The sequence below is a fragment of the Thamnophis sirtalis genome, unplaced genomic scaffold (genome assembly GCF_051295495.1).
Source record: "Thamnophis sirtalis isolate CommonGarterSnake01/CBP01778 unplaced genomic scaffold, rThaSir2_p1.2 scaffold_4, whole genome shotgun sequence".
NCBI lineage: Eukaryota > Metazoa > Chordata > Lepidosauria > Squamata > Natricidae > Thamnophis > Thamnophis sirtalis.
In genome coordinates, this window is record NW_028261384.1 from 74,365,522 (window position 1) to 74,389,352 (window position 23,831).

The window sequence follows — 23,831 nt, forward strand, 5'->3', positions numbered from 1 at the left end:
TACAACACTGATATATTGTATTAATAGTCACAATTGAATCTCGTGCGTAACGGTTCATAGAATATTATATGCTTTTCAATTTATAAAATATGGCCTATGCTTTACTTCTATAATAGAAGCTATTAATTCTGAAAATGAAATTATACTGGTGTTGTTGGACTAAAAAAATGTTAGGTACAAGGCTGTTAATAAGATTACTTGAACCATGTTTCTACAGATGAGACTGTTGGGTTTGGCAAAACTACTTCTTTCATCCTTTTGGATCTCTGTAACTCACTGTCAGCACAAATATTGATGTTACATCTCTTAGTATTGACCAAATTTATCTGCATTTTTGGGGTACAGGTTCAGGAGACTTAAGTGTTAGGACTTAGATTTCAGTTGAGAATTAATAATTGCCCTATGATGTCCTTTCATCAGATTTTTTACAAATAGGTCTAATGAAGATTATTAATTAATAATGTATATGAAGCAGTTGCAACAAGTATACCATATATAAAAATGTAATACTTTTTATTTACTTTTTTTCCAATAGAGACAGGGTTGTTAGCTACACACTGGGACGAAGACTACCAACAGAACATGTCAGTGGCCAGCTACAGTTTAGATTTGAGATAACGTCTTCAATTCATCCAGGTATTATTTATTTATTTGTTTATTTCCCACCTTTATTCCTTTTACAAATTACTAAAGGCATTGAACATATCAACACACCTTCGTCCTCCTATTTTCCCAAGGTATTTTTCTTTATCAAGTAGGCTTGGCTTCACTTAGGCCTTATTTAGCCTATTCACAAATTCTGATTCATGTAACTTGAATTGGAATAGGAAAATTTTCCTTACTCTTCAAACAAATAAGAAATGAATCAACAGATTGATAGGCTATGTGGAACTGAAGTTGATTTTCTTTTATTTTCCTCAGGCCTGAAAAGATAAATTGATGATAGAGACTGAGGGAGTTTTCTGTGTCATAATTTGATGACATGCTGTGTTTGGCTTTTCAAACTAATCATGAAGCAATTTTTAAGCAAAGTTTTGTCTCATAAATGTGCATTATAGATCATAAGAAATTCCTAGTTTTCTGCATGTTACTGAAACTCAGAACATCTGATAGCTGCATTCTATATTTAATCCTGCTTTGGATGTTTTGAATGATGCCTCACAATTTCAAATGCTTTCTTCATTTTAATTTTCAATCACAGTAAAATTTCAAATACTGTACTTAACCAGCTAATGCTGGTTGATAGAGTAGATCGAGTGCAGGACTTGAAGAGGGGAGACTAGAAATTAAAGGTCTGCTGAAGTCTGAAATTCACTTAGTAATTTTAAGAAGCCTCCGTCATTCCACTTGACTTCCTCCTAGACTTATTCTACAGACAAAAGATTAAAGAGGGCTATTTTCAAATTTAGAAAATTTAAGTTTGATAGAGTTCATCAAAGGTCATTTCCCCTGACCATGACTTACCTGATGGCTTAGCCATCATTTTGTTCACAGTGTACCATTCCAATAGACATTCATATACCCAGTGTTGCTTTAGTAGCACTAGGAAGAACCAATGGCTCATGTCAGTTTTGGAATCATTATGAAACATTTGGATGAAGAATGGAATTCAGATACCACATTCAATTCTGTGTCTTAAGATAGTAAGAGAATGCTAAATGATAAAATGGTAATAAATTACATATATGTATAATTATTTCTAGATTTCTAATTTATTAGGGTTTTGTGCCTTTCAAAAATGATTTGAAAGAAATTTTGTAGACCTGTGACCCTGAGACAATATCATTCTTGCCATTCATTAAAAATCTCATTTTTTTTTTTATTTTTTTTTTGAAAACCTGGAATGGGGATCAGGTATGGGGAGGGAGCCGTAACTGCTTTTAAATTAATTACTTGTGCAGAAATATGAAAAGGAAGTTATTTAAATGAATTATACTGTACACATGCTTACCGGAAATTTAGAAAAACATATTTTAATCATTTTCAAAAGATCACAGTCCTGTAATTTATATAGTTGAACATGGATGAATGAGCAAGAAGCAAAATCATGGCCCAGGATTTTAATCATAATCATTTGTCTGTTTGCAAAAGAGGAAAAAATGGGACATAATTTATTTTAAATTTCACCATGTCTTGCGAAGTCAGTAATAAGATTGACTACACTCAGAAAATAAACATATACATTGCATTCTGAGTCAACTTGGGGATTTTGTTGGCTTCTGTTTCTCATACATTCATATGAAAACAGAAATATCATTTTGCCTTAAGAATAATACTGAACTTTATTCTCTTTTAATTAATTCCAAATAGCTGAAAATAAATCCATTCAACTCTGTTTCTGTTTCTGAGTAGATATGTGTAAAATTATCTCATTAACCTTAATAGGTTGATATTTTCACATGGATCTATTTCTCTCTCTTCTTTTACATTTTTATAAAGGAAAGCACTCCTAAATCCAAAGTACAATGCTATGCATATCTACTCAGAATAAAATCCCATTGTATTCAATAAGATTTATTCCAAGGTGAGTATATATAGGCTTTTAGCTTATTTGATAATCGATTCACTTGATCATGGATTCAGTTTTAAATAATGAAAATTAATATCTTGCTTAATATTTTAAGCATTTTGGTCTATATATGATATTCCAAATTATTTTATTTTATTTTAATAAATGCATTTAATTCACTTGTTACTAAAATATATGAGGTGCAGCTTAATTCTGAGCTGTAATTAACAGATATTTGTAGATATTTATTTAGGTTTTTTTGAAGCGTAAGGCTATATTATTTATACCCAATTTTACTTATATGTCATATTTCTTTTCTTTTTGCTTCTAGCAGATGATGAAGAGGTCTCTATTGCTGCAGACCATGAATCAATTGAACTTCAAGAAAGCCCCATTAATACCTCAGCATGCAACAGTATAGAGACCTCAGAAAGTGCAGCTTCAGAAAAGCTAAATAAACGTCCACTACTATGCATCAGTGTGGGCAACTCCGGAGCTGAAGAACCTACCTTGAGCTGCTCCTTCAAAGAAGAGTTAGCACGATATAGAGAGAATGATGTTGTACCAGAAGACACAGTTAATCTCTCGGAATCTATCCCAGTGGAAATAACGCCTTCCCCAAGTGCTGTGGATTTCAGTGAACAACTACATTTGCTGGCGTGCACTCCTCCAGAGTCTGAAGTTAGAGAAAACAACAAAGTTAATTCTGTTACTCAGGGAGATAGTGACATCTTTATCAGCATAGAAGCCTTATCTATTGGTGAGGTGAGTGGGGATGTACAAGCTACCAAGGATTTAGAGAAGAATCAGAATGATGAAGGGGCTTCAGCCCAAGAGGACCAAGATGAGAATGATGATGAAAAGGAGAGCAGGCTACAACTAAGGATCATGGTGAAAAGGAAAAGCAGGCCTTGTTCCTTGCCTGTGTCAGAACTTGAAACAGTGATTGCATCTGCTTGTGGGGAGCCTGAGACTCCTCGTACACACTACATAAGAATACACAATCTCTTGCACAGTTTGCCTTCTGCCCAGTTGAGTAGTGATGATGGAGAAGGGGAGGAGGAACAACAAGGCAGTGTAATAGAGAATGACGAGGAACTGACAGTGAAGGAAGTATCTGAGAAAGATTTAGTTAGTGAGACTGAAACAGTGTTGGCTGAACCACCTCAGGAAAACTTAGTAGAAGAGAACTTTGTCCGGGGAACTGTTCCGTGCAGCACGTCCATTGAACACCTTGCTGATTTAAATGAACAAACATTGGATAATGAAGGGCCAAGAACTGAAAGTGGCAGTGAACTGAGCCCTAGACCAAATGGTGACCCTGAGTATGAAGTGTGTGACACATCCTGTTATAGCACTTCTTGTTATAGCACTTCCTGCTACAGTACCTCCTGTTACAGCACTTCCTGTTACAGCACTTCTGGCCATGAGAGTGCCAACCGATTCTCAAGCCATACTAGGTTCTCTTCCATTGACAGTGCAAAGATTTCTGAGAGCACGGTTTTTTCTTCACAGGATGATGAAGAGGAGGAAAATAGTGCTTTTGAATCAGTGCCAGACTCAGGCCAAAGCCCTGAGTTGGACAGGGAACAGCTGGATAGCTCTGCCCATTGGCCTGAGGAATTGGTAGTTCCCGAAACAAATCTACAGGGAACTGCAGAAAATATAGAGTCTCCAGTAGCAGGCCCAAGCATCAGAAGAGAAGGTTAGATTTGAAGGAGGAGGAGGACTTTGAATATCATAACTTAGGCAGAAATAATAAAGATCATATCATATCATGTTGGATAGCCATTTGTCTGAAACGGTATAGGGTTTCCTGCTTAAGCAGGGGGTTGGACTAGAAGATCTTCCAACTCTGCTATTGTATTGTATATAGAGGAATTTCTATTTAATGTAAGATATCAGATTTAAAGACCCACTTTTAAATGCAGGTGTGGGTATTGAATTTTCTTTTTTTATTGTGCTTTCATGATAATTTACATAGTAAATGAACTATCAAATGTATGGTGTGTAAAAAGTGAGAAATATATGGTTGCCACTTTGCAGTCCATGTTCTAAGCATTTATTATTGAGTATCAGGTGCTTCAGGTCACAAGATTTCTGTCTTATTTCTAAACATTTTTCTTCAGCTCCATGAGTCTTTGTCTACTTTTTCTGTTAATGAATAATACACCTCAGGTGATAAAGGACAAATTTAACCCTGGATTATAGAAGAAAATAATACCCCCAAATTCAGAAATTTTCAAGTACAGATTGGCTGATTAGAATCACTAAGCTCTCCAATTTTCTCTTATTTCCTTTATACTTGAATATATGTTTTTGTATGATATGTTCAAACATCACAGATATGCTGTATCCTCCTTTATTATGCTGGTGCCCTCCATGTGAAGCCACATAACACTCAGCAGTAGAGTCACTAGTGATGCTGGCTGGAATTCTAACTTAGAAAAGTTAGTGCCAATTGAGGAAGATTACATTTATATCCCCACCTGGTATTTAAAATTGTTATGGGTTTATATGTGGGGATTTCACCCATCGATCCTCCAAAGATCTTTCTTTTGCTTTTATATTTCAGTACCCATCTGCTGTATAAATATTTCTAGATTATTAGTACACCAAACTTTTTTCAACCCTTATCATTTCCAAACCTTCATATCATATGTGTATCACAATGCATCTGCAATCAATGTGTGGCAACTTTGAGTGAATATGCACTTCTGCATTTTCTTATCCATAGGTGATTGCCCTTTGCTCCATAATTCTCAGCCAATCAACCAGCTTCCTTCACTGAGACCTGATCACCATCAGTACCCAACTGTTGATGAGCCTCTTCCACCAAGTAAGATTTATATTTTATATTATTTGATTTAACTCCTCTAAAAGGTAAATATCAGTATCTCCTGTACTTATATATTAAGCTCGCAAGAGTTAGGTTTGCTAAGATATAACCTGCCACCATCTGTCTTTTGTTTTTTCTTTTATGCCAGAAATACTTTTTTTAAACTAGGATTTTTGCTGCGTTTGTTTTCCTTGATTCTATGCTGTTTTCATAATTACAGTTTATGATTTCTTCTCTTGTCATTTGTGTATTGGTGTATTTTTAAAGAACATTGTTTTGAACAATAACAAAGTACCGATAATTATTAGAGGAAATTATTATCGGACACGATATTGTTTTTAAAAGGCAGTTCTAAAACACGGAAATAAAGACTGAAACATTGGGTTTGATTGAATGTACATTTTTCCTGCTTTTGAGAAAGTAGAATGACATGAGACTCAACTGTAAGTGAAAAATTACTTCTGCTTTCCCTTTAAGTCCATTTTATCTCATCAGTTCATGCTTTACAAATTTAGGTATGCATCAGCTGTATGAATTTTTCCCCAGGTATCATAGTGCATTTAAGTCCAATTCATTTCAGAAAGCACAGGAAGGCATCCTGATAGAATGTGACTATGATGAGTTAAATCTTCAGTTGCTTTTCAAAGATGAAGAGGACAACTATTTGAAGAGAATGCATTCTATACTGAGGATCCCACGAGATCCAAATTGCCTCTTCATTTGAAGTTTGCCTGTATGATCTTCAGACAGCAAGCAGCATATGAATGTGGATGGTTTAGACATTGAACCATCCATATTTCTTGTATGTTTTAATCTTTCTGCAAAATATGTATGCAAAATGAGTAAAGTAAAATCAATACTTTTAGTTAAAAATTTTCCTAAAGTGTCCTGTATTAATAAATGTTGCCCACTAGAGGGCATGTTCTGATATATAATACTTCACATCGTTACCTTTAAGATTTGAATAATGACCTTTATAAATAATTCAGAGTCTTGTTATTAACCAACCTAATCATTGGATTTGATTCTGTTCTTGTTAATTTAATAAAAACCAAAAGAAATCTATAGTCATGCCACCATTTAATGCTCAGAAATTTCCACACTAAGGCCAAACAAAGATATATATATATAACATGGCAACATCACCTAATAGACAAAAATGTCTTTCCTTTTAAATCTTTACCAAGCAGTTTGCAAATCAGAGCAAATTTTACTACTGTTATTGTTTAAGAATAACATTTATTTATTTACATATTTATATCTATTTTTATTATTTTTCCAAATAATTCAACATATCCAACACACCGTCCTCCTCCTATGAGATGGTTTGGGTTGAGAGAAAGTGACTGGCTCAGCTGGCTTTCAATGTCTAAAGCAGGATTTGAACTCATTGTCTCCTACTTTCTAACCTGATGCCTTAACCACTAGACCAAACTGGCACTCAGTATATTGTTATTGTTATTTAACAATTTCACATGTATTGAATTATTGCAAAATCTGGGATCCATGACTCCTGTGGGAATGAAATTTGGCAAATTTGAGGTTGCTTCAGTGCTCTCAGGCAGACACATAACCCCTCCAGGGTTCAAAAGATCAGTCCCAGTGTAGTCCTGCAGAGGCCAGGTAAACCGCTCCCAGCATTGGTTACCACAGAGTAGTCAGCCATGGTTATGCCAGCAGGAAATCAGAAGTTGTTCCCGCTCATACTGGGGTTTCTTGTTTTGTTTTTTGTCCTTGATCATTTTGTTCTCTGGTTAGGTAAGGAAGTATTTCTGAAATAATGACCCATGCGACATGGATTGTCTAGGGTTGTTTATTAACAAGAAAATAAAGAACTAATTAATTAGTTTCCATTATTACACCACCTTATTTCTGTGTTCCTTGTTTCTGAATATAGTTTTTTTTTCTTTAGTGGTTTATGCCTGTTGAAAGCTTGCTGCACAAATTGTATTTTTTTTTTCTTAATTTGATTTAAAATTATATTGGAATGATAATGTTCGGTGGAATGATTTTTTAAATTCAGTTTTACATCTGCAATTTGAGCTCAATATTTAATATCTTATGTTTTGAAAAGTGCTTCATAGCAATAAGTAGACTACACTTAAGCTGAGAGAACATTTATTTAAATTTGATGTATATCTGAGGTAATAAAGAAAGAACTATTTGTGTTAAGCTCTTTATCTAACATAATGTTTTTGAAACTTGGCACTTTAAGACATGTGGGCTTCACATTCCCAAATTCTGGGACTTGAAGTCCATATGTCTTAAAAGTTGCCAAGTTTCAGAAACACTGATTTAACTGATGCCTAGATATTAAGTAATCATTAACATGGAGTCAGGCCCTCCTGAAAATTATAAGGAACTGTTATTTAAGAGAATACCACAAGCCAGATAATATTCAGATATTTCGGACAGAAGCATAAGAATGAATTATTAGCTAAATACATGGCCCAATGTTTTCTGTGATTAAACAAGCTAATATAATTGCTATTAGCATTATTAATGACTGTGATCTAGGAATGCTTACAAGGAAGTACAATCTATTGAACATAATGGTTCTTGCTTCAAAGTACAGAGAGATTTCAAGAGTATAGCTAAATATCTGTAATCCTGTCATAAATTTGCTTATTTGAGAGCCATGTTTCTCTTATGTCTCAGGAATTTTGAGTAAAGACCTATTCAGGAATATTCAAAACTGAGTGGTCTGAAATACCCATACTTTCCTGATCTACATCCCTTTAAAGATGAGTTATTGCAATTATCCAAAAAGCCAGCATTGATAAAGGGGGCAGAAAAGCCTGCATACATACAGCTTTATTTATGCATTTATTTAAAATATATTATTTCTATAGTCACCCAATTCTAGAGCATTACCCTTTGGTTAAAAATATAGAAATAGAAATACAAAGAACATGAAACACAGCTGTACAGGATAATTCAGATCAAACCAAAACATACCATATTTTAATTAATAGTCATTTCAGAATGGGCTTATCCAAGGCATAGAGAAAAAAACAGGTTTTCTAGTAGAACCGAGGGAGGGGTCACGCCTGATTGGTCCAGAGACTGAGGGAATTTTCTTATAATGCTCCATTATTCCCTGTGGTTTCCCAGTTTCCTCTCAGTCTTTGGTCCGAGCACTGGTTTTGGTTCCCTTAGAGGAAAAATTTACTATTGATATTCTGCTGTTTTAATTCGGTTAATTGGCTTCCTGAACAAATTTTAAAACTTATATTGAGTTGCAGCCCTCAGAGAATGGGTCGTCTATCTTGTCTTCAAGATAAGAAGGTTGCTTCGGCAATCCCTCCTCTCTCAGGGGCCCAGGAGCTCCACCTTGGCAGCTTCCAGGGAGCGGCTGCAAGTCCCCAAGCAAGTAGGACGATGCTAAGTCGAGCCGTGTGCTTTTAAATGAGCTGCAGCTAGATTAAGCGTGCCGTGGCTTTAAACAGCGAGCTGCAGCTGTGGTTTATTTCAAAGCGCTGTCCTTCCTAGCGAACCGCGGCAACTTAAAAGATGAGCCGCAGCCAATCAGCAAGCAGCGGCTATTAAGAGTCATCCGCGGCTTGAAAAGTAGCCACGGCATTTAAACAGAGAACCGCGACTCCTGAAGGCTCGAGAGGGGTGAAGAAGGATCCGGTGGCCATTTTGTCTGCGCATGTGGAAGCGGCCATTTTCCAGAGAATTGGGCCTGCATCACAGCCACTGATCAAGGCCGGCAGGTAGCACTGACCTATTTAATGGCCACTTCTGCTTCCTTACAGCCTTGACACCGACAGGCATTCCTACTGGGCCAAATTCCTTAGTGGCATGTGAGTGTGCGATGGTGGATTCTATGGAAGATCAAGTCCAAAGGGATGTAAGGAGGAGAGGATGGACAGGCCCAGAACCAGGGCTGCTGACTCCAAGCCCTCGGCTGCATAGCGTCCCTCTCGAGCCATGGTCAGAGATGAACAAAGAAGGCAGCGAGCACTAGAAAAGCACATTGCCAGGATGGAAAAACAGGCCCAACCCATCAGGCCCAGTCCACCCAACAGGCCCGATAGATCCAGATCCCCAGTCAGATCTGGCTCCCACCTTTCTGTTTTTCCTCCCAGGGGTTTCAGTCCCTCTTCCCCTTCTCTTTCCCCTGCTAGGGCACTCAGGCAAGCTAGACAGGAGATTTCACCATCCTCACCTGTTTCTCCGAGGTCAGTCAGGGAAGATGGGGAGGACCCATTGGAAGGGTCATCTCGTGATCTCTTTCCGCCTGCAAGTCTTGGTCCCCAGGCTTCCCCACTGGAGCCATCAGAGGATGACCTGCATGAATTGGAACTCCTTCCCGAGAGTATCAAGAACCCCATCTCCTTGGCCATTACCAAGGGCATAACCACAGGCCTCTCCCAACGGGAGCGTGTCCCTCCTACAAGAGTAGGCCTTGTATTGATCACCAGACTAGACATTCTACTTCTGCTTCTCGTAAGCAGGACAACATCAGACCTTCGTCCCCTTCGGTAGTCAGTGAAGGCTCCATTCTGGGGGAGAAGACTCAACACGACATGGGGTTTTCAGAGGATAAGGACTTTGTTCCTCCCGATCCTCCGGCCTTCTCTGGTCTTTTCTCTCCACCTATATTCAACAACTTCCTGCACAAGGCAAAAAAGACCACCAAAATTGGGACAGGAGACCCTAGGGTGTCTCAGCCTAGGGACCCTAACTTGGCCATGTTTGCCAACATGGCTGCCAACAAGGAAGAGGTTCCTCCCCCGCCCCTTTGGTTAAGAACCAATGAGCCTGCCCTTCCACCTTTCCCAACCCTGGGAGTAATGATCGCCGCTTCTACAACATGGAGCAGGCCTTCTCCCAGGCCCTGCAACTTCCGGCCATAGACAACCCGATAGCTGCTCTGGTTTCTTCTTCTTCCGTAGTCTCAGGAAATATGGCAGAGAAGTTAAAACCAGAGGATAAGTGCGCAGAATTTACGTTACATAAGAATTTCAACGCTTCCACATGGGCAATTAAATCTGTTGCATTGGCCTCATACTTCAATCGTTCTGCTGTTATGTGGTTGCGCCAGTTGCAGGAATGCATTTCTGTCCAGGACGAGCATCTCCAGCAAGATATCACCAAAATTATTGCTGCCACTCAATTTTCTGCTGATGCCACTCTGGATTCAGTTAAATTTGTATCCCGGGCTCTTGCAACCTCGGTGACTTCCAGGCGGCTTCTTTGGCTGCGCAATTGGCAAATGGACAATAAGGCAAAATGGAATGCAGCTCCATTTTTCTGGCACTAATCTCTTTGGGGAATCCCTAGACCCGATCCTCATAGAGAATAAGGATGAGAAGAAGATCCTACCCTCTAATGCAAAGAAACAGGACACCCATCCAACTTCCTTTCCCAGGCCCCCCTATAGGGCACCCGAGTTTGATTATCAACACAGGTATGCCCCCTATAGGACCAACAGACAACCTCATCATCCTTTTTACCAAGATGAGGTAGATTCCAAGGAGGGGGAAGTTGTCCCTTCCACAGGGGGAAATGACTCCAACCCAAGTCTTCCCATAGATGGCCGCTTGGAACTGGTCATGGATCAGTGGGACTGGATAACCTCGGATGCATGGGTCAGGTCCACCGTCAGGTATGGCCTCCGTCTGGAGTTTTTCTCCCCTCCCGTGACTTTCTTCAAGACCTTCCCCTGGTCCCGGGATCTGGACCGTCATCAGCTGATGAATCTGGCCATTCAACGTCTGCTGGACATACAGGCGATAGAACCGGTTCCGAGGGCGGAACATGGTTGGGCTATTACTCCAACCTATTCGTGGTCCCGAAGAACTCGGGGGGGGAGAGCGATCCTGGACCTGAAGCAACTCAATGCCTACCTGGTTTAGAAGTGCTTCAAGATGGCCTCGCCCAGGTCCATCCTACGGGGATCAGGCGAGAGGATTATCTGGCGTCTGTAGACTTAACAGAAGCCTACCTTCACATCCCAATCCTGCCAACCCATCGCAGATTTCTCTGGTTTTTCCACAACGGGTGACACTTTCAATAAAGGGCCCTTCCCTTCAGCCTAGCCTCACCCTGCACACCTTCACCAAGGTCCTGTCAGCATTGGCAGCTCACCTGTGAGCCTCCCCAGTGAGACTTCATTGCTACCTAGATGACATACTTGTTCAGGCCCAGTCTCACTCACAAGCTGTTCATGACCTGAATCACACCATCCAGACATTACAGGCCCTGGGGTTTTCCGTCAACTTCCCCAAAAGCCACCTTCTGCCCGCAACAAGAATCCTCCATCTCGGAGCAATAATAGACTCGGTTGCGGGACTGGTCCAACTTTCCACCAAACGTCTCACCAACCTCCAGCTGCTGGCACGTCACGTCAGTGCAAGACGGTCAGTTTCTATCCTGACCTTGGCCTGCTTGTTGGGCAAGATGGTGTCATGTATAGGGATAGTGCCCACGGCTCACCTTCATGCCCGACCGTTGCAGTGGGCTCTCATTCCATATCAACGTCAGCGACTGAGCAACTCCTTACAGGTCATTCCCCTGTCTCTGAGATTTCATCTATCTCTGAGGTGGTGGCTATCTCTGGCTCTCCGACAAGGGTCTACAATTTGGGAGGCAGATCATATCACAATCACTACAGATGCAAGTTTATATGGCTAGGGGGCCCTAATGAACTCCAAGCTGGTGCAAGGTCATTGGACAATCTCAGACCTGCACCACAATATCAACTGGCTGGAGCTGAAAGCAGCTCACATGGCCCTCCTTCACTTCCGGGACTCAATTGTCAATCATCATGTGCTCTCCTCCTGACAGACAATGTAGCCGCAAAAGCACACATAAACCGTCAGGGGCGCACCCACTCCAAGAGTCTCTGGCTGGAGGCTCTGAAGCTCGGCTCCTGGGCGGAGAAGCACCTGGCATCAATAATGTTAGAACACATCTCGGGCACGGCCAACCACCAGGCCAATTGGCTAAGCCATGCAACAGTCGACCACGGCGAATGGCAACTCCACCCCGACTTATTTCAAGCAATTTGTCGTTGATTCAGCACCCCACTGGTGGACTGACTTGCCAGCCCAGCAAACACTCAACTTCCAAGATTATTCTCCCGCTTCCCGACCTGGAACGCAGAAGGGACAGATGCGCTCAAGAGCAGTTGGCCACCCGGCCTGCTCTATGCCTTCCCACCCTCTAATCCCGGGGACCCTGAGAAAGTTAGTGGTAGAGAGGACACACGTCATTCTGCTGGCTCCATATTGGCCCAGGCGTCTCTGGTTTGCGGATCTTGTCCAACTGTCCATCTCTCCCCTGTGGAGGATCCCTCAGGAGGAGATTGCCCTGTGCCAGGGGGTCCTGATACACCCAGAGCCTCAGTGGCTCCACTTGACCGCCTGGCACTTGAGCGGAGCCTCCTGAGGGAAGCAAACCTGTCTGCCTGAGTTATTGTTACCATTGAGGCCTCCAGATGCCAGTCCACCACACAAATTTACAATTCGACATGGGCAACCTTCGTCAAATGGTTTGTTGCCTTCAAAATCAGTCCGACCGAGGCTTCGGTCGCCCAGGTTCTTGAATTCTTGCAGAAAGGGCTGGAGGGGGGCCTCTCACAAAACACTCTACAGTGCCAAGTAGCGGCCCTATCCTCAGTCCTTGCCGGGGACGGTCATTCCTCTCTCTTGCAGCTTCCTCTGGTTAAGAGGTTTCTTAAGGGAGCTGCCAACCTCCATCCCACTCCTGTTCACAGGTTCCCCACATGGGACTTGCCCTTAGTTTTCTTAGAGCGCTCACCAGAGTTCCCTTTGAACCCCTGAGTACGGTTTATCTCAGACTCCTACCCCTGAAAGTTGCCTTTCTGGTCGCTGTGACATCTGCATGGCGTATTTTCGAGTTAGGGGCCCTATCATCAAAGGACGACCTTTGCCAATTCCACCAGGATAGGGTGGTCCTCCATTTGAACCCTATGTTCTCCCGAAGGTCAACTCTCCCTTCCACAAGGCACAAGAAATTGTCCTGCCTAACTTTTGCTCTCTCATGAGAGAGAACGCCTGTGGCACTGACTGGATGTCTGCCGCGCCTTGCGTATTTATCTCATGGCGGCGGTTTGCAGATCAGAGGCTCTCTTCATTTCTTTTCAGCCCAGGTCCTTGGGAGCCAGGGTGTCTTCTGCCACAATTGGCAGGTGGTTATGACAGGCTATTGTTTCTGCCTATGAGGCTTCAGGTCAGGTTCCCCAATCAGGGATCATGGCCCATTCCACTTGGAGCGCCGCCACTATGGCGGCGTGAGCTACCAGAGCCCCCTTCGAGGACATTTGCCAGGTAGCCACGTGGTTATCTCCAGCCCCATTTATCCGTCACTACCTGCTAGACGTCTTCGCATCGGCAGATGCGCCCTTTGGATGCATGGTTCTCCAACAGGTAGCATCCGCCCCTCTCTCAGGATCTTGATGGCCTGTCCTGGGACTGAGCTTGCATATCCTATTATTGGCTTATTGTTATGTATATTTTCATCCATGATTAAAAAATAACATTCAATTTTTTATAAAATATTCTTACAAACAAATGGAAACGTTACAAATAAGGCAAAATTTGAAGTAAAATTGATTTTTTTGGATTTCCTATTTCTTGCAGAATATTAGCTCTTAAAATGTATGTTTAAATATACATGTTTATTTTTTATTTTATTATATATTATTTACTGAGATATTAACCCTAATTTGGAAACTATATGGCAATATATAAATTTTAGTGAGAGATACATTGTATGTGTGAGGTCTTCCTTGATCATTTCATTATCCAGAACAGCTCCATTGGAATGGAGAACATGTATTATTTCTAATACTGAGGGATTTCAACTTTCCTAAGACTTAACAACTATAGGAAATTGTGCTCTAAATATAGATTTTCCATTTTAACTTCTGACTTTATGATGGAGAATGGATTAGGAAATCCAAGGACCAAAATTGTAGAAATGATTTTAGATTATTTTCTCATTTCCCCCAATGAGATTAGCTATGCTGACTAGTTCACTTGATATATCCCTAATTCAAACCTTTGAAATGATATATTGGCCTAACTTGGGGCTTTATTAATGATTACTTTAGATCACAATAATTGCACAGTCAGAACTGGGAAGGGTGGGAGTACAAATGCAATTTGGGAATGTAGTAAACATTCTTAAATATTTGCATGTTACTTATTAATCATATATATGCTGTCATACATCATATATCTTACCAAGATGGCTTAAGATTATAAGATTAATACATCAGCTTCTACACTGATTGTAATGTTTTTTGATAGAATCTCTGCTTAATAGATCAATACGCTTTTTCATTTGGTTTATGTAAATATGTTTGCGTAACTTTATAAATTTTAGGGCAAATACGACATCTATAGGCTACATTTTCAATATCAATATTTTGGATATTCCAATTAAAATTAATTTGTTTTTTTCTTTCCTCCAACACTCCCTCCCCCCAAATGTAAGACTGGGAAGCTCGAATAGACAGTCATGGACGAGTATTTTATGTGGATCACATAAATCGAACCACAACTTGGCAACGACCTACAGCTGCAGCTACTCCTGATGGAATACGCAGATCTGGATCAATCCAACAAATGGAGCAACTCAATCGGCGGTAAGTTTTTGGGCCAAAATATAATAGGCAAAAGAAAAAAGAAAAAAATATGTATGTTCATTTCTGTTCCTTAGCAGACAGTAACTTACAGAGGAAATACACAATATATTTGCCCAATAAGGCTCATTAAACATATCTTGCTATAACCGAAGAGATATAATATTGTGTCTGTGTATTAAAAATGATTATATAAAATGTTGTTTTGTTCAGTGAATCTGATCAAAGTTTTATAAATGTCTAATATTTGGCAGACAGTTTTCATTTATTTTGTGCCAACATAAATGCCCAAGGTTAGTCACTGAGTGCAGATGTAAATGTCTCAATGGATAAAGTATACAATAGTGTTCCAAAAAACAACTTCAATTCAAATGGCTCTTAACATAATTCTCATTTCTGCAAACTGGAATCAAGACTAACTTCTAGCCAAAAAAGTCAAGTAACATATAAAATTGTAAAATAATTTATGAATTTAAGGCAAAAAAAAAAAGTAAATGTAGCTTACCAAACATCTAAATTAATTAAACGTTGTTCATTACAAAAGGTTATACCCTTCTTTCCAATTAGGGAAAATATTCAAGATTATTAAAATCCCACTGACTCAAGTTAAGAAATCAATATAAGTAGGTACATTTTATTTTAACTGTTTATTCTGCCTAATTAACACAGAATAAGATGTACTTAAACAGTACTGCAGGCAACTTCTGCTGATTGCTGGCTGCCTGAAATTTGGCAGTTCGAGTCTCACAGGCTCAAGATTGACTCAGCCTTCCATCCTTCTGAGATCAGTAAAATTAGGACCCAAATTGTCGGGGGCAGTATGCTGACTCTGTAAACCACTTAGTGAGGACTCTAAAGCACTGTGAAGTGGTACATAAGTCTAAGTGCTATTGCTATTTAATTTAATTTAATTTAAATGTTCCATGCCTTTTGGAAGGCAAAAATCAAATGCAGGTGGAAGGCTTTAAGAAGGCATTTTTATTACTTATCATAGTCCCATGGAAGTTACATGAATTCAGACATCTGTGAGCCTTATAAAATTATTCTCTGTAAAAGATCTGAACAAGATTATATGAGTCTTCAGTTTATGTCTTTCTGGTGTCTCTGTTCTGATAGTTCTGTAGATTTTTTCCAGCCAAATGCTGTAAGATTCAAAACAGTTATATATTACAACAGTAGTATAGAATTTGCAAGCCTGTTGGGTAAATACTACAACATAATTGCTTATTATCATTTACTCTTGCCTATATTTTTAAATATGGTCTGCTTGAAGTTTTAACTATTAAAACTAAAAAAACTCCTGCTGAAACTTATTTTGATTTTTTTTATTATTTTCCATCAAATCTGTGTCAATTTTTAGTGATTGCCTAGGAGTTCTCCAGAAAGAATTGTCCCCAAATACCCCTTCAGATCTTCCAATATTTCACGTTTGCTGCTGTAATCAAATTCACCAGGGACATGCAGTCAGGGGAGGCAGGGCCTCACTACTGTCATCATGAAAAAGAAAAACAAATTTAAAAGGAAAAAGGCTGAGGTAGTTGCTGCCAGAGTCACAGTGGATGACTATGCTTAGTGCCTAACTGCAGGAGGAGGCGAGAGAATCATGTGCCTCCTTTACTCTATCTTTATGATCACTTGAGCAGAGTTAAGCAAGGGTTAAAAGGTGAAAAATTCCTTATGCAAAGGAGGCACGTGGTTCTCTTGCCTCCTCCTGCAGAGGGCACTTTTTTAGAGGCTTTTTTTAAACAGTTAAGCAGAGTCATCCATTGGAGGCTCTGGCAGTAGCAGCTTTTGCCTTTTTCTTTTTACCTTTTTTTATATTTTCATCATGGCAGACAAGAGGAGAGTTGAAATCCTCTGTGACACAGCTGGAAAAGGTATGTGGGTCCTGGGTCAGAGGGGGGAGGAATTCAAAATTATTGTAATTTGTAAGTAATTGTAATTTGTATTATTATAAGTAATTTGTGTTTGTGTGTGTGTGTGTGTGTGTGTGTGTTTACCCACCTCTGCTGGCGCGTGTGCTGGCACTTTATTTTTAATTTTTTTAAAGCCATGCTGCTGGGGTGGCCGGAATGCGTGTCGGCACCTAAAGTGCCGACACGCCTTCCGGCCATACAGCGGGTCCCGCTGTATGGCCGGGGCGGTGGCATGCACTTTAAAGTGCCGGTGCGCCTTCCAGCCATAAAGCGGGACGTGTTGGGGCTTCGGGGGCGGCTGGTGCTGGCAGAGTCAGGGCGGCTTTTGCCCACTTGCCTCACTGGCCATGAGCCTCACCACATGTCACTGAAATTCACTCACCTTGATCTAGTTATCCTTTTCTCTTTCACACTGTTGTTGATATCTACAGCTAGTTAGATTTTTACTTAATGGTTCTATTCCTTCCAAAGTATTACTTTCGTTCTGAAAAATAAAATGGAGCAAATTATCTTTTATTACATTTTCATTTTCCTTTATACAATCACTTAAATACTGTGCAGTTAAAAAAAAAGAAACAATAAACAACTCATAACACTTCTATCCTACATACACCCTTCCTTCTACCCCTCCAACTTTCATTTCCCCCTTCCAACAATCCCCTCTTCTACTTCCCTTCTCCCTCAGCCATTCCTTTCTCCCCTTCCCACCATCTCACCCTCCTTACATTCCCTTCTCACTCCCTCTTAATTCCCCCCTCTTCTTTCCCTCTACACCTCGCTTCGGTGTATTTCTAGTATTCATTGGTCTATTTGTTTTATACTAAAACAAAAGAAAAATAAAAGGAAAAGAACGAAGAAAAGAAAAAAAAGGAAAAAAAAGCAACAGTATCCAAGTGCATTCATTGTTCTGAAAATTGAGTCTATATTTCCACCCTCCCCCCCACCCACCCCCTGAACCCCCCTACCTGACCCCCTTCCGACTTCCCAGGTCCCATTCCTGGCATCGTTCTTTATCAAGCAAAGTCTGGAGTATATTGAAACCAAATAGATTAGAAGTTACAAAATAAAAAAAAATAAAAAAAAATAAAGAACAAAAAAGAAAAGAATAATAAAAAGGAAAAAAAGGGGGGGGAAACCCCCCCCCAAGAAAGAGAAGTCAATATACTCTCTAACATTAACCTCAGCTTCTCATTATTTTTAAAATCTTAAACAATATCTTTACCTGCTTCCGCATATAAATTCTATACCTCCCATCCTGCCTTTACCCGTGTCCGCATATATATTTTATCCTCATCCATTGCTCCTCTCATATTTACTCCACCCTTGTGTGGACTCTCCAGATAATCTTTCTTAACCTTGTATTCAAATAACAATTTATACAAAAATCAGCTTACATTCTGGATCAAGGTAATCTAATTGAACTTTCACTACCCTTCCATCTACCCCACGCCACCCGACTCCATTCATCCCAAACCACAATCCAAAAAAACTACGATCTCCGCTCTCCTCGCCACAAAGAATAGATCATGCGCAGTTTAAATTAAGATTCAAACAAGTCTTATATATGTCCCATACAATATTTGTCCAAATTCAGCACCGCTTCTTTCAGTCTCAATATCTCTTCATCGGTATACAGCTTTGTCATTTTATACCAGACAGGAGTCCTGAAATTTTATTCAAATTAAAAATTTAAGAAGTATTTTAAAAGCATAGCTGGATCTTTATTCTTTACTCTTCTGCCCTTCCGGAAGGGGAAAGCAACACCCTCCGCCTTGTAGCCACATGTCCCGCTACTTATCTTCTCCTTCTCCTTGTCTTTCTCCAAGTCCGGGTGAGTCAGGAAGTCCCACCTTCAGAGTTTTGTTGTAAAAATCTCGGGCTTCGCAAATAGAATTGAGACGATATTTTTGGTTCTCAAATGTGACTGTGATACCAGATGGCACTTCCCATTTATATTGTATCTGAGAATCTCTGAGTTTTTCAGTTAAGAAAGTGTAGTCTCTCCTTGCTCTTAATATTTGAGATGGTATTTCTTTAAAAACAATCAAGTCCTGTCCATCGATTCGCAGCCTGTTATTGTAGAACTTCTGTATTATCGCATTTCTGGATTCTCTTGTGGTGAAATATATAATTATGTCCCTCGGAAGCTGTCGTTGTTTTGCTACACACGAGTTCTGGCGATAAATTTTTTGAATCTGCCAATCAAAGTTAAATCCCGGACTTCCCACCGAACGTCTGAAAGCCTCAAAAAAGGTCTGTTTCAAGTTCTCCTGTTCCTTTTCACGCAATCCTCTGACTCTTATTGCAAACGCAGTCTTATTGTAATTTATCATAACGAGTTGTTTTTGAGCATTTTCAACTTCCTGTTGTAACGTTTGAATTTTAGATGTCAAATTAGAATTAGTTTTTTCCAAAAGTTCCAATTTGTCCTCCATTTCAGAAACATAATCTGTCATAACAGTCATAACTCTGATCGTATCTTCCCTTGTTTGAGCAATCTTGGCGTCCAGTTTATCATATAAGTCCGATAAAAGTTGTTTAATTTCCTGTCTGAACTCTTTAAGGGTTTCAAAAAGAAATTCTTGCGTTAAGAGATCTCCAGTAGAGGGCGTGGGAGGCAAGGGCAGCGATTTTGTAACAATTTCTTGAGATGTATTATTAAGGAAACGCTTAGACTGCTTCGATTTGGGAGCCATTATAAAAAACGCACAAACAAACAAAGTCTCTGCTCCCCTCGGTTTTAAATGGGATACTATTTATAGACTTTTAACAGTTAATAAGGAGAAGTCTTCAGGAGAATAGAGCTGATTGAGTGTGTCATATATCAAACGCAGAAGCTATAAAATCGGCATCTTGTAACGCAGCTGGATAAGAAAGCCTTTTACAAAATTGAAGCTGGTATTTTGAATAGTAATAAGAAAAAAATTTACAACTTCAAGTTAATATTTGGTTTTAAAGCCATTTCAAAATTTATCTGCCTGCAGTTAATAAAACTCTATTGCCTGAATATGCAGCTTTAAGTAAAGAGGCTTTTATTTTGAAGTTTAAGGCTTGGCAGAACTTTCAGTGAGTAAACATTGTAACAAGACCGTTCAGCAGATTCATCACCATTTAACTTCCAGATAAGCAAAGTTAATGAAGGAGTAGAAATGAAACTAATTAAAAAGCTTCTGCTGGCCTATTGTGAAACCAAAACATATGATAAGCAATCTCTTTTGTTTTGAATTCTTGTGAATTCTTGTGAGGATTAACAAAAAGTGTTCATTATTACCGGAGAAACCAGCCTGCTCGGCGCCATTTTAAAAGCCTCTAAGTAAATAATTTTTCGGAGGAGAAAAAGAAAAGAAGCTAAAATGTTGATAAACAATTATTGTCCACGGAAATGGATTCAGCTCGTGATAAGATTAAATCAAACAAAACTTGGAACTGAGTGGGGGAGACCTACTTTGTCCTGCACAAGGCAGTTTGAAGTTCCCAGCACGGACAGCCGTTCTGCCTTGGGCTAGCCCCCCTTTCCCTGCAAGCACAAAAGCTGCAAAAATTGAAGAGCATTTGCCAGCAAAACAATTTCTTCTTTCCTTCTTGCCTGAAGGATAAGAAAACCTGATAAGACGTCAGATGGAAGATCCTCTAAACAGGTACGTAGCCAGGAATTCAGAGGCAGCTGATTTTTTTGCTGCCACCACCAGCAGGCTCCTCCCAGGAAGTCCAAATGGAGCAAATTATCAGCAGCATTGGCTTTATATTTAATTGACCAAAAAGCCTTGTTTGATAAAGTTAACTTGGCAATTAACAAGGCATTTTAAATGATCGTACACATTTTAAAATTCTTTTATATTATTATTTTTAATTGATTATGGATTTATACTTAGTTTGAATTCTATGCCTTTAACTGTATATTTTATATTACTGTATATATTTGAACAAAAAGGCAATAATTTCACATCAGTTAAAATTCTCAATCCAGCTGAATTTTAAATGTAGACACACAGACACATTGGAAAGTTTCTTTCCTAATTTCAGATGATTAATATATTTCTATTTCTTTCCTTTTTCCAAAATCCAGATATCAAAATATACAGCGAACTATTGCTACAGACAGAACAGAAGAGGATGCTACTGTCAGCAATCGTGTGGAAAGACTCCTTCCTGGAGGAAGCAGTGATTCTGAAACAGATCCTTCCCAGGCAAATACAGGTAAGACATTTTGTGTGGCCAAATGGTATTCTTCACTTTGCATTAAAAATACAATATTTTTCACTTAAAATGTTAAATAAATTACATTTAAACATAATAACTACTCCATTTAAGAGGAGAAAGAGCAACTTTGGACAAAGGCTTAAATTCTTAGCAGTAACTCTATCATTTCAATTTGCAAGTGAGGCAATTCTGAGGTGGTCATCATCATTATAGAAATCATTTCTAAATAGACATAGACAGTTCCATTGCATGTTAGAAAATCAAAAAGTGTATCAACTGGTATTAGACCAAACACTTTGTAAGTAATAAAAGCTTGGTTTTGGCTTAGTTTTTGTGTTTTAAGTTTTAAGTTCTGTTGCAATGAATGTGTCACTTTCTGTACACTGTGATTACAATGTTTGGCATTAGAGAAAATGTAATATCTCCTCAAAGAGTGTACTCATTACATCTCTGTTTACCCTGCAGCATATTGTGTCTGCTTTTATTGCAAAAAACATGGTTAAATTCTTGTTTCTTTGATATTTTTTATAACCAAATAGAGGTTATATGCATGTGTGAATGTCCAAAAATTAGAATTGTTCTTTGAAAAAAAGACTTCTGAAGTTGGAAAATATTTTTCAGTTCAAGAGAAGATGGTCCATAGATGTGATTTGTCTCCCACAACAAACTCAGATTATTTTCAAGTGGTGCCTTTTTCTAATACCTAATAATGGTCTGCAAGTTCTAGTAACAAATCAAGAAGCAAAGGGAAAAAATGGGACTAAGGTCAAATTAATGACAACAGATATAGGAAACAGCCTTAGAATTAATAATGATGATACTGAAGTTCCTTTTAGGATCAACACTAATGAAAACTAATATTTGATTAGAAGAACAATGGTCTTGGAAAAGAAATTCAATATGCAGGCTATATGTTCAAAATCATGAAGGCAAGTATATTCCCTGTGCACTATGAAATTGGAATTTGGGTTTTGAAAAAGCAGGAAATACGTTGGCACTTAGACTTATATATCACTTCATAGTGCTTTATAGCCCTTTCTAAGCAATTTATAGAATCAGCACATTGCCCGCAACAATCTGGGTCCTCATTTTAATGACCTTGGAAGGATGGAAGGATGAGTCAACCTTGAACTGATGAGAATCAAACTCCTGGAAGTGAGCTGAATTAGCCTGCAATACTGCATTCTAATCACTGGGCACCATGGCTCCTATAATGAGATCTTTTAAAATTTGGTGTTGGATTTCTGAGAATATTATAGTTAATAAAAAACAAAAACAAACAAATGGATCATTTAACAAATCAAGGCAGAGTTCCTCTTGAGATACACATTACCAAGGTCAAATCATTATATTTCGATACTGTGCAAAGATCTAGTTTTATGAATATGTCTATAATGCTGGAAAGCACTGATGAAAGGAGAATAAGAGAACAACAAGCAGCAAAGTAAATGTACTCAATTATACCTGAAATTGCTGCACTCTTGGTAGAAAGGTTGTCTTGGGAAAATATGCATCTATACTTGGTCATTAAGAATTAATATTGATTTGGTGGCATATGATGTGGAGAGACCTAGCCCATATCAATAGCCAAGAATCGGAAACAAGTGAATGGATAACAACAACAACAACAACAACATCATCATCATCATCATCATCACCATGGCACATGGTATCTACTGATCTTATTCTAAAACTGTATTTTTAAGATATAATTTCTAAGTATATCAGCAATCTTTGGAATGTCTTTTAGTAAACTTTTATATATTTTTAATTGTTGTGGAATAGAAATATAGTATTGGTGTGAAATTAAGACTGTGAATATTATCCAAAAATATATTTTCATTTTACCGATATTGATATACTAAGTGTTCAATAGAGTTTTTTTAAAAGCTTGTTGGAAATATAAATTAGAGACCCAAGGTAGCTTTCAGATAGTTGTATACATTTTGTTCTGTTAATCTTCTAACAATTAATTAAACACTGTTAATCTTTAACAGTAATTGGTAAATATTGTATTAAATAAAAATTTACTACATTGAAAATTATTTTTAAAGATAAAGTTAGTATAGTAAGAAAACACAGGCCCTAACTATTGGAAAAGAGTGGTAATAATAAACATTTTAAGCAATACATTGGGGAGTGCAGAAGGATTATGCAGGAAATCATTCAGAGAATAAGAGAGAGCAAAAGATACAAAGACTGGAATGATATAAATATCTTTTTGTTATAATTTATACATTTACCATTTTATTTCAGAAATTGGGAGAGAAATATCTGTTTCACCAGTGAATTCTCAAAAAATCACTTTATTGCTGCAGTCACCAGCTGTAAAGTTCATTACCAATCCTGAATTTTTCACACTGCTGCATGCAAATTATGTAAGTATTTGATTCTCTGCAATACAGGTTGGTGACTTACTTTAATGATATCTTCTAGGGAGTGTTTTATTTCTCACATGCATCATTCTTAATTAAGCAAATGATTTATGAAAGGGTAATGTGTATTACATTATTGTTCTATGTGTGTATTTATGCCCATAGAAGATCTAAATTACACATGTACAAATATTAGCTAAATGAATTACTCAAACAAAAAATAAAGGGTTTAGAAGCAAGTCTAGGTACTCTTGAGGCTCAACCAAAAAAAACAAGAAAGTCCATCCAAAAGAAGATTCAATCAAATTGAACACAATAAGGAACAAACAACTACTAGAAGAAATAAACTTTTAGATCAGTGGTTCTCAAC

At 38.6% G+C, this 23,831-nt stretch overlaps 1 protein-coding gene across 6 annotated transcripts in view; it reads left to right on the top strand.

Annotated features, from left to right (window-relative positions):
• HECW1 (HECT, C2 and WW domain containing E3 ubiquitin protein ligase 1) overlaps window positions 1-23,831 on the top strand; it is a 274,097-nt gene that overhangs the window by 195,243 nt on the left and 55,023 nt on the right. For 4 of the 6 annotated variants that reach the window (XM_087713122.1, XM_087713121.1, XM_087713124.1 and 1 more), the window contains 6 exons: window positions 536-636; window positions 2,841-4,214; window positions 5,247-5,348; window positions 14,823-14,973; window positions 20,953-21,083; window positions 23,343-23,464. In XM_087713122.1, the coding sequence (XP_087569248.1) occupies window positions 536-636; window positions 2,841-4,214; window positions 5,247-5,348; window positions 14,823-14,973; window positions 20,953-21,083; window positions 23,343-23,464 (1,981 nt within the window). The remainder of the gene's footprint in view (window positions 1-535; window positions 637-2,840; window positions 4,215-5,246; window positions 5,349-14,822; window positions 14,974-20,952; window positions 21,084-23,342; window positions 23,465-23,831) is intronic. The other 2 variants (XM_087713123.1, XM_087713126.1) reach the window with 1 other exon arrangement.